This window comes from Galeopterus variegatus, unplaced genomic scaffold (genome assembly GCF_000696425.1).
Source record: "Galeopterus variegatus unplaced genomic scaffold, G_variegatus-3.0.2 Scaffold2468, whole genome shotgun sequence".
NCBI classification, from domain to species: domain Eukaryota; kingdom Metazoa; phylum Chordata; class Mammalia; order Dermoptera; family Cynocephalidae; genus Galeopterus; species Galeopterus variegatus.
The window spans coordinates 235,331-248,610 of record NW_007728579.1 but is presented as its reverse complement, the minus strand read 5'-3'; the positions used below and the strand labels follow the sequence as shown (position 1 = coordinate 248,610).

Genomic DNA, 13,280 nt, shown 5'->3' with positions numbered 1-13,280 from the left:
TATCACCATTTCCATCAGTATCATCATCACCATCAACATCCCCATTCTCACCACCATCATCACCATCACCATCACCACCTCCACCATCATCATCATCATCATCACCATTGTCATCAGATGGTTTTGCACTTGAGTTTTACCACACCTTCAAGAAGAGATCATTCATTCATTATTTAAATAGTTCCAGGCCTAAGAAAAAGATGTGGTGTTTCTACACTCAGCCTTATGAGGCTGGCATTACCTTGACACTGAGAAGGAGCAAGAAGAACATAGAATCAAAGAAAACCTGTCACAACTCTCTTGGAAAAACAGAGGAGAATATAGCAAACCAAAGCTCAGCAGATGAATCACAACTTTCCCCTTCAGTCATGGGAATCGCAGCCAGAGCCCTCGTACCTCTGAGGTGTGGACTGCTGCACACTCCCCTCCCCACACCTTTCGTGCCGAAGAAGGAGGCTCTGCGAGTGTGTGTTGGGACCAGGGAATAAGAACCAGAGTGGTGTCTGAAAGGAGAATGTTCGAGATAGGAGAGGAATAGAGATACACCGATGCTTACCTCTACAAGGCCATAAGCAGACTGTGTCTTACTCACCTTTGAGTTATAACAGCCTTGCAGGGGCCTGGCCCATGAGACTAGCCAACACTCTAGGGGAACTTTGAGTATACACACCCTCCTAGCCAGAGTCTTGTCTTTACTCATGAAATGTGAGCAAATGTTATCATCAGACATGGTATTTGAAAGCACTGCTAATCATGTCCAGGACATAACTCAGGGTCAAGTGTTGAGCCTGGGTCAGGCTCCAGTGTTGGTTTGAACTCAGGTTTGTGTAGATCTTGCTTGATGTGTGTCTTCTGTAATCATCTCTCATAATGGAAAAGGTATCTGACACAGTGAGTTGAGTGAAGCCTTCCCATCATGACAGCGTCAGGGGTTTACTCGGTGCCCTGATTAATTATTCCGCTTCCCTTCCTGCGAGGCTCACAGCTGTGCACTTGCAGGGTGATTTCAGCTTGTTGCGGACTTGCATCTGGTTCTTCTATTCCATACACTTTCACTCCAGGGTGTTGCTCTTCTCAGTGTCAGATCTTCTCTTCCTTTGCTATCGCTAGCCAACCACGTTGGCACGAGATTCCATTTTTGTCTCAGACACTATCTGACCTCTCCTTGGATGTTACATTAGAATTTCATCTTTGATGATTCACTGTGTTTCATTCCTTTTTATATTCCCGAACACTTCTATCCTTGGATTAAACAAAGTCTTGAAAGGCTTTGAATTAATTACTTAAAGGACCTCTCAGAAATGTTTACAATTCTCATGAACATTTTTGCCTACCTGTAACCTGTTCATGGCAGAATTTGTAAATTAGTGGTTTGGTTTTTCNGCCTGGCCCATGAGACTAGCCAACACTCTAGGGGAACTTTGAGTATACACACCCTCCTAGCAGAGTCTTGTCTTTACTCATGAAATGTGAGCAAATGTTATCATCAGACATGGTATTTGAAAGCACTGCTAATCATGTCCAGGACACAACTCAGTGTCCAATGCATGACTGGGTCAGGCTCAAGTGTTGGTTTGAACTTTGGTTTGAACTCAGGTTTGTGTAGATCTTGCTTGATGTGTGTCTTCTGTAATCATCTCTCATAATGGAAAAGGTATCTGACACAGTGAGTTGAGTGAAGCCTTCCCATCATGACAGCGTCAGGGGTTTACTCGGTGCCCTGATTAATTATTCCGCTTCCCTTCCTGCGAGGCTCACAGCTGTGCACTTGCAGGGTGATTTCAGCTTGTTGCTGACTTGCATCTGGTTCTTCCATTCCATACACTTTCACTCCAGGGTGTTGCTCTTCTCAGTGTCAGATCTTCTCTTCCTTTGCTATCAGTAGCCAACCACGTTGGCACGAGATTCCATTTTTGTCTCAGACACTATCTGACCTCTCCTTGGATGTTTTTCCGCTTCCCTTCCTGCGAGGCTCACAGCTGTGCACTTGCAGGGTGATTTCAGCTTGTTGCGGACTTGCATCTGGTTCTTCTATTCCATACACTTTCACTCCAGGGTGTTGCTCTTCTCAGTGTCAGATCTTCTCTTCCTTTGCTATCGCTAGCCAACCACGTTGGCACGAGATTCCATTTTTGTCTCAGACACTATCTGACCTCTCCTTGGATGTTTCATTAGAATTTCATCTTTGATGATTCACTGTGTTTCATTCCTTTTTATATTCCCGAACACTTCTATCCTTGGATTAAACAAAGTCTTGAAAGGCTTTGAATTAATTACTTAAAGGACCTCTCAGAAATGTTTACAATTCTCATGAACATTTTTGCCTACCTGTAACCTGTTCATGGCAGAATTTGTAAATTAGTGGTTTGGTTTTTCATGTGATCACAGGATGTTTCTGTGTTCATTGGCTGTCTTGAGCATGTAAAAGCTATACCTGTGAAATCTTGGGGGAGCATCAGTAAACATGTAGCTGCATCTGTGTTGAGCAGAATTGAATCTGATTGGGTGGGATTGGGGAGGGTGAGGACTCAGTGTTTCCTAGGTCAACAGGAGTAAGAGTGGGGCATGAGGTCATCGAGGTTATCGGGGGAGGCTGCTCTGGAGGCAGCAGCTGTGAGGACATCAGTGTCAGGGAAGAGGCCACTGAGCTGGGAGACATGGCCAAATGCAAGCATGAGAGTGCCAGGCACCTAGGTGAGTCATTTGAGAAGATTGCCTTTCCTTTTTAAAGAACCAATGCTTATAGGGTGGCTTTAATGAATCATAGCAAGTTAATCAGCCATAACTGAAGACACTTTTCTATGGACATATGTTTGCTTTGTTTTAGCTCTACTTTAATTTCTCAAAAAATTAGTGAGGATTGCAATCCTCATTTAATTAAGTTCTAATTAAGCCAAAACTGATTCTGGTAGCTTTCCAGAATGCTGGAAACCATCTCCACGCTCACCTGTTCCCTTTCGTTTTCTGGCAGAACGCCCGTCCTCGGGATTTCCTTTGGAGCTGCGTTCCTCTTGCTCGCCTTTATCCTTTTCGTCTGCTTTGCTGGACAGCTTTTGGTAGGTACTTCAAATACAGAACTTCTCTGAAAAATGTGCTCATTTCATGAAAAAGGATTTCTCACTTAAAACTTTCAGAAACAGGAAGCTTGTTGATTTACCACTTCAAAAGCTACAGATCCCAGTAAAGAAACAAGCACCCTTTAGGTCAACAGCCCAGAATATAAACTGAGGCAGCTCGTCCTGCACAACCAAGACACTAATTTGAAGATTGTGTGAAATGTTGGATGTCATTCCATAAAATTGCATTTTTACTTATTTGTTTGCGTCAACCTTTTTTATCATCTCAAAGTTTTCAGAGTATTTATAGCAGCAAATGCAAGTGGAATAAAGGGCTTTTCATGTATAGGGGAATTAAAATGTAAACAAAATACATCTTGTACACCCACTTTCAAGATGTAAAATTTTGAAATATTTAAAGATAGCAAACGTTAAAATAGCTTTTAATAGTGTTTTAAGTTAAGCCAATCATTGTAAACTCTTATGGTTAAATGCTAGTTCTAGATATAAGAATTAAATCTAAATTTATTCTTGAGTCTAAGGCAAGTGTTGCTAGCTGATCATAGGTCTATAGGAGTACCCTGAGAAAGCCACCAGTGGGGTAGAAGTCCCCAAAGATAAGTTAGAATTTCATTTTATTCATTGGAGATGAGTTGAAAAGGAGAGACCCCTCTGAGCCAGGTTTCAGCAAAGTTCATGGGCATTCTCAGGAGATGCTTCAGAGATTCTTAAAATCAAAATGTTAACAAGATAGTAACTGACTATACAAAATAAACAGGAATTATCTTTAAAATACTTGTTAACAGACGCATTTTATGTGACATCTGGTGTTATAGAAAATACCATAGATATTTCTATATTTTCAAAATCATGATTTCTTCTACCAGTTAGACTTTGATAAACCCATTTAGATGACACAACCAAGGGAGCGACCTGGGGTTTGCAGTCTACCTGTCACCTAGCAGGGCAGCACTACACACATGAGGAGGCATTGGTAGTTTCTAGAAAAGCATTTTTCTCATTCTGCGTGGGTTTGCACTTAGTGTCTGTTTCTGCTTTATAATGTTATTTTGCTTTTTAAAGGACATACTATTACTGCCAGCAGCAACATCGGTACAGTGGCATAGTGGCCTCTTAAAATCCTCATCCTCTCTTCAAAAGCTCTGAAAAGTGGTAGTCCTGAAATCCCAGGCCATCTCATGCATGTGCTGAAATCTTTTATCCAGCAAGGGTTAAGTTCTCAAAGCGTGTCGCTGCCTTTTGACAATGGGTATTTTGCCTTCTGCTTTTTGCACCTTTGCAAACTTTTGTGTATTTTGTTTACTCTATGATAGAGGAGATGTTTCAAATTGCATTGAAAATGCTTTCAAAAAGTGTGGTTTCTGATTTACTTGAATGCACATGTAGCATGGCGAGTCTCTTAAAATCCCCTGAGGACATTGCAGGTTGTAGAGAGGAGTAGGCTGGTTAATACTGATCCTCTCTAAAATACTATGGTAGGAATCCTCATCAAAGAAACCTGGCTTTCCATGTTCCCAGAATCATTCCTCTGGGGGGAGAAGCACATGGGCTCCACCCTCTCTCTTCTTGCCCCTAGATGGCTTCTGCAGCCCATTTCTCAGGTTTTCAGAATAGGAACTGCCCAATGCCTGGGGCTTCCCAAAACCCTGAGACCCCATACCATATGCAGGGAAATTCTTTTTCACTCTGTGGTGTCTCAAAGAGAAAATGTTAAGGCTACAAATGAACTAGGGCCTATGTAGTGTCGGGGATGGCTAAACTGGAAGACATTTATTTTCCTGAACTTGAATCTACAGGATCCATGAATGGGTCTCCCCCCAGTGGCCAGCTGCAATCCCTGGTCTGGACATAATCCTCCTAAAATTCAAGAAGGAGCTCTTTCATTCCAAGGACAGGTTCTTTTTACTGTTTAAACCATTCTGTGGGGATTTTTTAAATGTCAGGATCAGACATATTAATGCGCAGCTGGTTTAGGAAGGCTTAAGTGTACTTTGCACCCTTCCCTCCAAATTCAGGCAAAAACTGTGCGCACAACGAATATTCCGCAGTGGTCATGGAAAAGTACTGCTACATCCTAACTGCTCATTCCCTGGTCCTTTGAAAACCTGCCAATCGTATGAAGTTTTTTAATGATTTACATTTATTTATGAATGAAAGACTGAGCTTATGAAAGAGTCCTTAATACCCCAGACTTACCTTCTATTAACATACCTTATCCTTCTGAAAACTGAAATGCCAAAGGCTGTATTGATGCTAATAATCCCAGTGTTAAATTCTCTCTGTGAAGAATTAAAGTGAAATACTTTTATAAAGGAAAGTGAGAAAAGGTAAACCTGGCTGGTGTTTTTCTTCCAAGGGTTTTGCCTTTTTTGCCAACAAAGCACAACACGAGCAGATCACATTCACTGGTCGTTTTACAACGCGATTTGATGAAAAGGTAGAAACGCATCAAACCGGGCAAAGTATAAGCGTGATAATGAAATGCATGGTTTTTTCCTGTTGGTAGAAAAATCATACAGATATTTGTTCAGTGACACGTTCTGAAAAATATGGCAGGGAATTTCTGTTTTATTATCTTGATTTCTATGAGACGCCCAGCCTTTCCTGGTCTTTCCCACTTCTCTCTTCTTGCCCATATGGTGGGCTCAGCAGCCCCACGCCTTTCTGGAAACCTTCTCAGAAACCACATCAACCCCTGGGATGGACCATTCTGTGCACGCCATAAGACTGAGGATCTGTGCCACGTGGTCTAGCCTCGATTTTATAACATCTCCTTTGGACCTCTAATTTTGGTGCCATGGTTTCCCCTTACATGTAATAAGTCGCTTAAGACAAGAACGGTCCCTATACCTGCCTCTACGCCCCTGCTGAGTCCAGCGGATTGCAGATCACATCAGTGTGTCTAATGAGCAGGGGCTAAGGGAATGCTACTGGACTTCTCTGTGGTTTCTCTGGGCTTCCTTTCCACTTGCTCTGCTCATCTGGTTCTATGTGGCACCTCCCTCATCTCGCGGATGCCAGCCGTTCTCAGGCAGAGGTAGACATGCCCTAAGGCATGTGGTGATCTTTCCTCCTCCAGATGTGCCAGCATGGGACGGGTTCTCTGTGTAAGTGAATGTGTGAGTGAGTGAGGGAAGAGCGAGTCGGGGTCCTCATCCTGCTGCACTGAGACTTATGCTCAGACATGCCCTGATCCCTTGATGCATCAGGCTGTCTCCATGGTCGGAAATAACCTGACTTTCATAAAACAACTCTGAAGAGCTCAGCTTTCCACCGCCAGCTTCCCTAGTGCTGGCTGGTCGGGATTCCCATTTCTATTATTACTTTTATTCTTTTAAATGGGGACATCTTCAGTGATTCACTTTAGCCTGTTGTGTTCATGGTTGCACCTGGGGCACTTGAATCACAAGATAAATATGTAATATCAGTAAGCTTGAAGGAATGCTGGGTTGCACCCAAAAGCAATTTTCTGGCACCACTGCACAGAAAACATCCCACTCCCATCAATGTCTTTTGAGCTCAAAGCTCTGAATTTCCACACCCTGCTCTGGGTCTGGCAGGCTCCTGCCGTCATCAGGCCTGGCATCCTGGAGTCCTCCCTTGTCAGCTCTCCTTAAACACCTCTGCATCAGGTGCCTTCCTGAGGCACTCGGCTTTCTACATCAGATGCTGGCTAGCATTTCAAAATTGTGAAACTCCGGACCTGAAAGAGAACTCCAGACCTGAAAGATAACCTTGTCCAGCCCCTCATTTTGTAGATGAGGGACCCAGGACTCCAGAGATGCCATGTACTTAAGTGAGTTTCTATTTGAGTTATTTAGAGTAAAAATTTTCCTCCATAACAAACAATGCAGAAAGAGTTGTCATGAGATCTCTTGAGGGTGGAAATGGAGACTTTGGAGCAGAATCACGATGTGATGACCATAAGGCCTGCAAAGGCTTCCTGTCCTTAGCTAAAAACCTTTGGAATCAATCCAGATGGTTTATGGTGAGCACCATGCACATGAGTGGTTCTGATTCCAGCCTCATTGCAGTTTATAATTAATATATGTTATAATAAAAATACCTACTAACCTAATATAACATTACTTAATATAACATTTATAATTAATAAATTTATAATTCATAAATGTTATATTAAAAATACCTGCTAGGCACTTGGCATATATTGTCTTATTTATCCTCAAGAGAGCCCTTAGGGGGAATGTTCTACAGTTAATAAAATGGAGATTTACAGATGCTACACAAATTGCCCATTGGTGTATAGCAAGTAGGTGTTGGAGCCAGAATTGCAATCAAGCCTTGGGACCTTATCAGTAGATGCAGGTTCCAGAGGGTGCCAGGCTGTGTATGGAAAAAGTCACAGGCAGAGGGGTGCCCAGCAATAGGCAGGGGTGTCCACGTTCGTGGACGTGGACCAACACGGCACCTGAGGCTGCCTCATGATGACTGCTAAGCACCCATTGATCAAAATCACATTGGTAGGTCATTCATATTTTCCTCCAATCTAGTTTCCTAAAAAACATTATTTATCAGTTGACCTGCCTTATTTAAAAAAATAGTCCAGTAAGAAAGCACTCTTAATAATAATACTTTGCAAAATGTTTTCATATATATGAAAAATCCTTCAGAGTGTTCTCATATATATTATTTTATTTGATAATGAAAACAGTCCATTTTATCTAGGTAGAAACTAAGACTAGAATAAGAGATTCAAATTCCCATTTTCATTAGAATCAGCAATAAAAATAATAATAGTTGCCATCGTAGTACTAGCGGTAGTAGTAAGTGCGCATTTGCTGTCAGATTTAACTTTCTAAACTGAGGTGACTTACATCTCTATGACAAATACAAGAGTGACTCTAACCAAAAATACCACACACACACACACACACACACACACACACACACACACACACACACATCCCAAAAAACATCTTTAGAACAAGTATGCCAGATACAGCACATAAAAATGCTGGAAAATGTCAGAAGAAATTTTTCCATCAGTGTTGCTACTTTGTGCTTTATATAGCAGAAATAGTATTCAGCCCAGCAGCCCCATTCCAGGCAGAGGTGAAAGCACAGACACAGCGGTCACCCTGGGAAGGAAAAGTAGGTCACCCACAGATAATAGGAAAGCTTTCACCTGCCCCACAGGAGTGTTTTTCCCTTGAAGTCTATTTTCTCTAATGTCTGTATAACTCTACCTTATTTCCCTTGGTTAGGATTTGCTAGTGTCCCTCTTCCATCTATTTACTTTCAGCTTTTCCTCATCGTTATGTTAGGGTTTGGGTGTGTCTCTGGTAAACAATATTTAGCTGTGTGTTATTTTCTCTGACCCAAAAATCTCTGTGACTTGACAAGTGTGATACATTGACATGTGTTACAATTACTGCTGCGGTCCTAGTTTGCTTCTTATTTATCCACCATGTGTCTTCTTAGTTTCTTATTTTTTCTTTCTCTTCTGACTTCTTTTGGACCCATGGAGTTTAATCTCTTTTATTCCCTCTAGTACTCTAGTAACTTGAAAGTTGTATATTCTTTTTTTTAGTTATTGCCTTAGAACGTGTAATATGTGCATATGATTAACAAGGTCCATTAATACCTCCACCTTCTTGTTGAACAATACACAGACCATGCTCTTAAGTCTGACCATCCTTTCCCACCTTCCATGCCAGTGTTTAAATTTCTCTGAATTTAAACTGAGCTGATGCATAATATACCCTTCCAGTTTTCATATTTAATAAGGTCTTTACTATTTTTCTCATTGTGATAATTTGTNTTAAAATATGCCTGTTTTTTTCTCTTCACAACTTGCTCATTCATAATGGACTCTAATTCTTTCATTTCCTTAATATTGTTTTATAGGCTATTTCAGATTGTTGTAATATCTGCATATCTCATGCTGCTAATTCTACTATATGTTATGTCTTTTGACTCTTCCTCATACAGACCACCGCCTTACATACTTCATAATGTTTTTTTTTAGTGTGAGGTTGTGTTCAGTAAAAACTTCCCCCCGTCCCCAGATGGGATGTCCCTACTCTCTGGGGTGTAAAGTGTCATTTACAAGCAGTGTCATTCTTGCTTCTGCCAGATCCCCAAGGACTTTCTCTGGTTTTTGACCTGATTAACAAACCCTCAGTTTGGGACTCTCTAATTATGAAGTTGAAGTATACAATGTAATTTCAAAGCCAACACCCGTATTTAGACTTTGGATTTATCATTGGAAGCTTATTGATACTTCCCTGAACTAGTGAGTGGAGTTCTTCTAGACTTCTCTCCATGAGAAGTTTTATTCATAGGATACTATTCAACTGAAAATGGTTTTATTCAGTGATCTTATTCAGGGGTCTCAGTATCAGCTGCCTATTTTTGCAAGCCAAAGGCAACATCTTCTTTTTCCTGTGGATATTAAAAGTCCAGCTAATGGGTGCGATAGCCCATGTCCTCTTCCAGGTTCCTGTCCCCTGGTAATGTTTAAGATTGTGCATGTATTCAGTAAGCACTTGTTGAGTTCCTGCTGTTTGATACACACTGTGCTAACCTCTGGGAATACAAAAGCTGGTGTGGTGTGGCCACTGTCCTCAACCAACTCTGCATGTGTCCAGAGACAAGCATGTCAGCCAGGAGACAGCACAACAGCGACAGTGCTGTAAGTGCCACATAGCGGAGCAATGATTGAGGGAGGTGGGTCACCCAGGACACAGGAAAGAAACAGGTTGATTGAAAATAAAATTGATTGGAATAAATAATTCCTCCTGTAGGAAATTCAAGGACAATTAAATAATCAAAATACACATTACAGTCTTCGTGACACTAAATGTTACAAGTTATTATTGCTCCAGCTTTTTCCTGCCATTCAGAATGACGGTCCTCAGCCAATTAAAATGCCAAAGTAGATGTTTCTTTAGGAAAATACACAAAAGCACATGGTTCAGATGAAAACCATAACCACCATATTTTTCAGGCAAGATTTTAGCATGGACTTTGTTTTTCTAATAATAAAAGTTTTCTACTCAGTCACTCTGATATATTTATAACTTTTCTAAGTATTTTTCATTTTATTAAACTTTTCTTAAACACCTTTTTCAGGATCTCATCTTATGTTTAAAATAGACACTAATAAAATTATAAATTCAGTCTAGTTTTATCATTTTTAAGTTGAATTCTGAGGAATTAATTTTAGAGTGAGAGACCACCAGCTGTTTCCATCATAAGAGATTTGAAATCAAGAAGGAAGGAGGGAGGAAGGAAGGTTAACATTTTTGGTGGAGTTTTTTTTTTCTTCTTGTTTTATATTTTAATCCAAATGAAAGGTATTGAAGATTTTATTTTTATGTGGAGAATCCGCGTGCACTGGGTCATAAGAGATCTGAAATAAGGGAGGAAGGTTAACATTTTTGGTGGAGTTTTTTTTTTTTCCTGTTTTATTTTTTAATCCAAATGAAAGGTATTGAAGATTTTATTTTTATGTGGAGAATCCGCGTGCACTGGGTCTAGAGCGTCGGAATTCATCTCATGCTCTTCCTAGCACACCACACTGCTCTCTGTCCTCACCACCAGCTACGAGATAGTGTTGTCTTATAAATTGATATTCTTTCTTCTTTTACACCTCTCCCTACGTTTAGTACCAGTCCTGTGTTTGCAAGTGTACGTATGTGGCATTCACATCCCAGAGCATTTCTAGAGGGTACACAGTTGGCTTACAGTACGGCAGAGCTGATTGTAGGATACAGCGGGACCCCCGAGGATGGAGAACGCGGGGAAACAGAGGCTGCTGAAATGATGCCGATAAAGCCCAAGATCAAAGCAAACAACTGACCTATGCAGGGCTCGTCGCAGGCATTTTCTCATTTGCAGTTGAATAGCATCTTCTGAATAAAGGCCAACATATTCTTTGAGTGGTTATCATTTATAATGTTTAATTAGGATGGTCTGAATTTTGGTGAACATTTTTCCACCAGGACCTTTATTTTAATACTTAACCAAAAACAGAATAAAATGAAGCAAGTTATCATATTAAGAGCCAAATAGTAATCTTTACACAGAGCTACAAATTGAATCAGTGTTCTCCTTTCTCCTTAATCAGGTTCCTTCCAATTAAGACCGTGGCCTTTTTTCTCCTCTTATTCCCGTCCTTGGTTTCCTTTGTTCTCCAGCATCTTTATTTTCCTTGTCCTCTTTCCTCGCTGTCATTACAGCTCAGGGTGTACATTTCTGTCATCTTCTACTTCCTCATCCCTGCCACCAGCAATGTTTACCAATTTTTATGCTTCAGAACAAACAGTTTCAATTTACTTTGCCTCAACTTGGGGCCGGGGAGGGAGAGATACCTGCCTGCCTCCCTGACCTTGAAAGCGATGAATATTTGGTGTAAATTTTAAAATGATTGCACAAGGGGACCTTGAGGCATGCCTTGAAATTATATGGAAGAAGGAATTGAGCCAAGTGCATGCTGAGCCTGTCGTACTGAGCCCAGGGCACAGCAAACCCGTGGGTCTAGTGACTGGCTCCCAGTGCCAGCGATTTGTCATTTTGCACAGCATGCTGTATAAACAAGGAAAAAAGTTCCCGTGAGTCTACCCACGTCTTTCAGTAAATGACTAGCCTATGAGCAGAATATAACATATCCCTATTAGATAGCATGTTTGGCAAGATGATTACCATGTATTTTTCTAAAAATTCAGAGCAATTTGATCTTATTATTTCAAAAATATGTCTGTGTGACAACTAGATAATATTTTACCTAATCGATCATGATATGGACCTAAGCTAGATTTAAATTTTCTCCTGAAGTGATTATGTTTTTCATTGATTTTAATAGTTTTCTCTTAAATAAAAACACTAATCCTAGTCAACCGGGATTCAGATACGTAAATATCATCCTAATTTGCCAGAATCAAACCATATGCCATCATCTAATGGAATCTGAGCTGGATGAGTATGATGTCCCATTTATGACAGCTTCTCCTCCAGACCACAGATCTGACTGTGTTCTGTGATAATATCATTAGAGGTAGTAGCATGCCTAAAATAATAAGGATAAACATTCTCAGGTGGATGTCCTCTGGCTCTGTGACCCTCTAAGATACTGCAAGTTCAGAGCATTAGGGATATCTTATTGGATGACAGATTTAATGCTACCACCAGCCCCTGTCAAAACTCTGCTCCTGGGTAGAAGTGTGGAGTGTAACTCTGGCTCCTGCGTCGCCGGTGGGAAGCTGCTCCGCAGGGCTCGGCCAAGTGTGCCTCCTGCAATCCAGGAGCCTACGATTCTGCTTCTGGCAGCCCTGGCTTGAGCTCCCCGCCAGGCTGTCAGAAATCAAGAAAGGGCCCAGGAAAATCAACCCAAGGAATGAGCACAAAACCTTGTCCTGTGTCTACAGCCGTGTGATATGTGTGCTGGGGACAATATTCTTCATCTTCTTCATATCAGGAACTAGAAGGAGTAAGAAGCCATAGTGGGAAGGAGGGGAGCGGAGGGATTTTGTTGTTGCTTATATAGATATAAAGCAAACAGATTTTTAGTCACTAAAATGTTTCTGAAAAATACTATGTTTCCTTCATTGAAATAACAAGAAAAGCCACCACTGAGTCCTGTTCTGAGCACCTTATGTAGCTCAGTTAAACCTTTGAAAAGACCAAGGAGGTAGGTACTCTTATTATCTATAGTAATTTTCTGTATTAAACCCATTTCAGAGATGAAGAAACTGAGACTGGAAAGGGTAGTTAACTTGCAGAAAGTCTCACAGCTGCGGGAGTTGGAACCTGGGCCACTGCTGTTTCTTTAGCCTTTTAACCGCTTCTCGTCCTGGATTATAGAATCTCATGTAATTGTTGTACTGACATTTACCATGTTGCAATGCTTACATCAACAGTATTGTTAGGAATAGTGCAGAAAGAAAATGTGGAAGAGGTGGAGAAATAAAAGTGCTGTTTATTAGTGCTCTCAGAAGTCTTCTCTACTTGAGTTTTATTGATGCCACACTGGGTTTAACATTAGCTTGACTTAGTACAGGTCAGAAGGTAAAATTTATTTCTTCTTCTGAATTTTTGGAAATCATAACTTTTCTTATTTGTCCAGGACATATAGTTATCATCTCTTCAGCATAAAGGTTAAAATGTAGATCCCTGGAGAACTCATTTTTTTTTTTTCCTTTTTGTCTTTTTTACTGACCGGTAACGGGATCGCAACCCTCG

The 13,280-nt window shown here is 40.9% G+C and overlaps 1 protein-coding gene across 1 annotated transcript in view; it reads left to right on the top strand.

The window, feature by feature from the left end:
- The window catches only part of ADCY2 (adenylate cyclase 2 (brain)), a gene marked incomplete at its 5' end in the record, with an annotated part of 126,553 nt that overhangs the window by 41,122 nt on the left and 72,151 nt on the right, over positions 1-13,280 (top strand). The window contains one exon of the mRNA XM_008581801.1: positions 2,972-3,056. Coding sequence (XP_008580023.1) covers positions 2,972-3,056 — 85 coding nt within the window. The remainder of the gene's footprint in view (positions 1-2,971; positions 3,057-13,280) is intronic.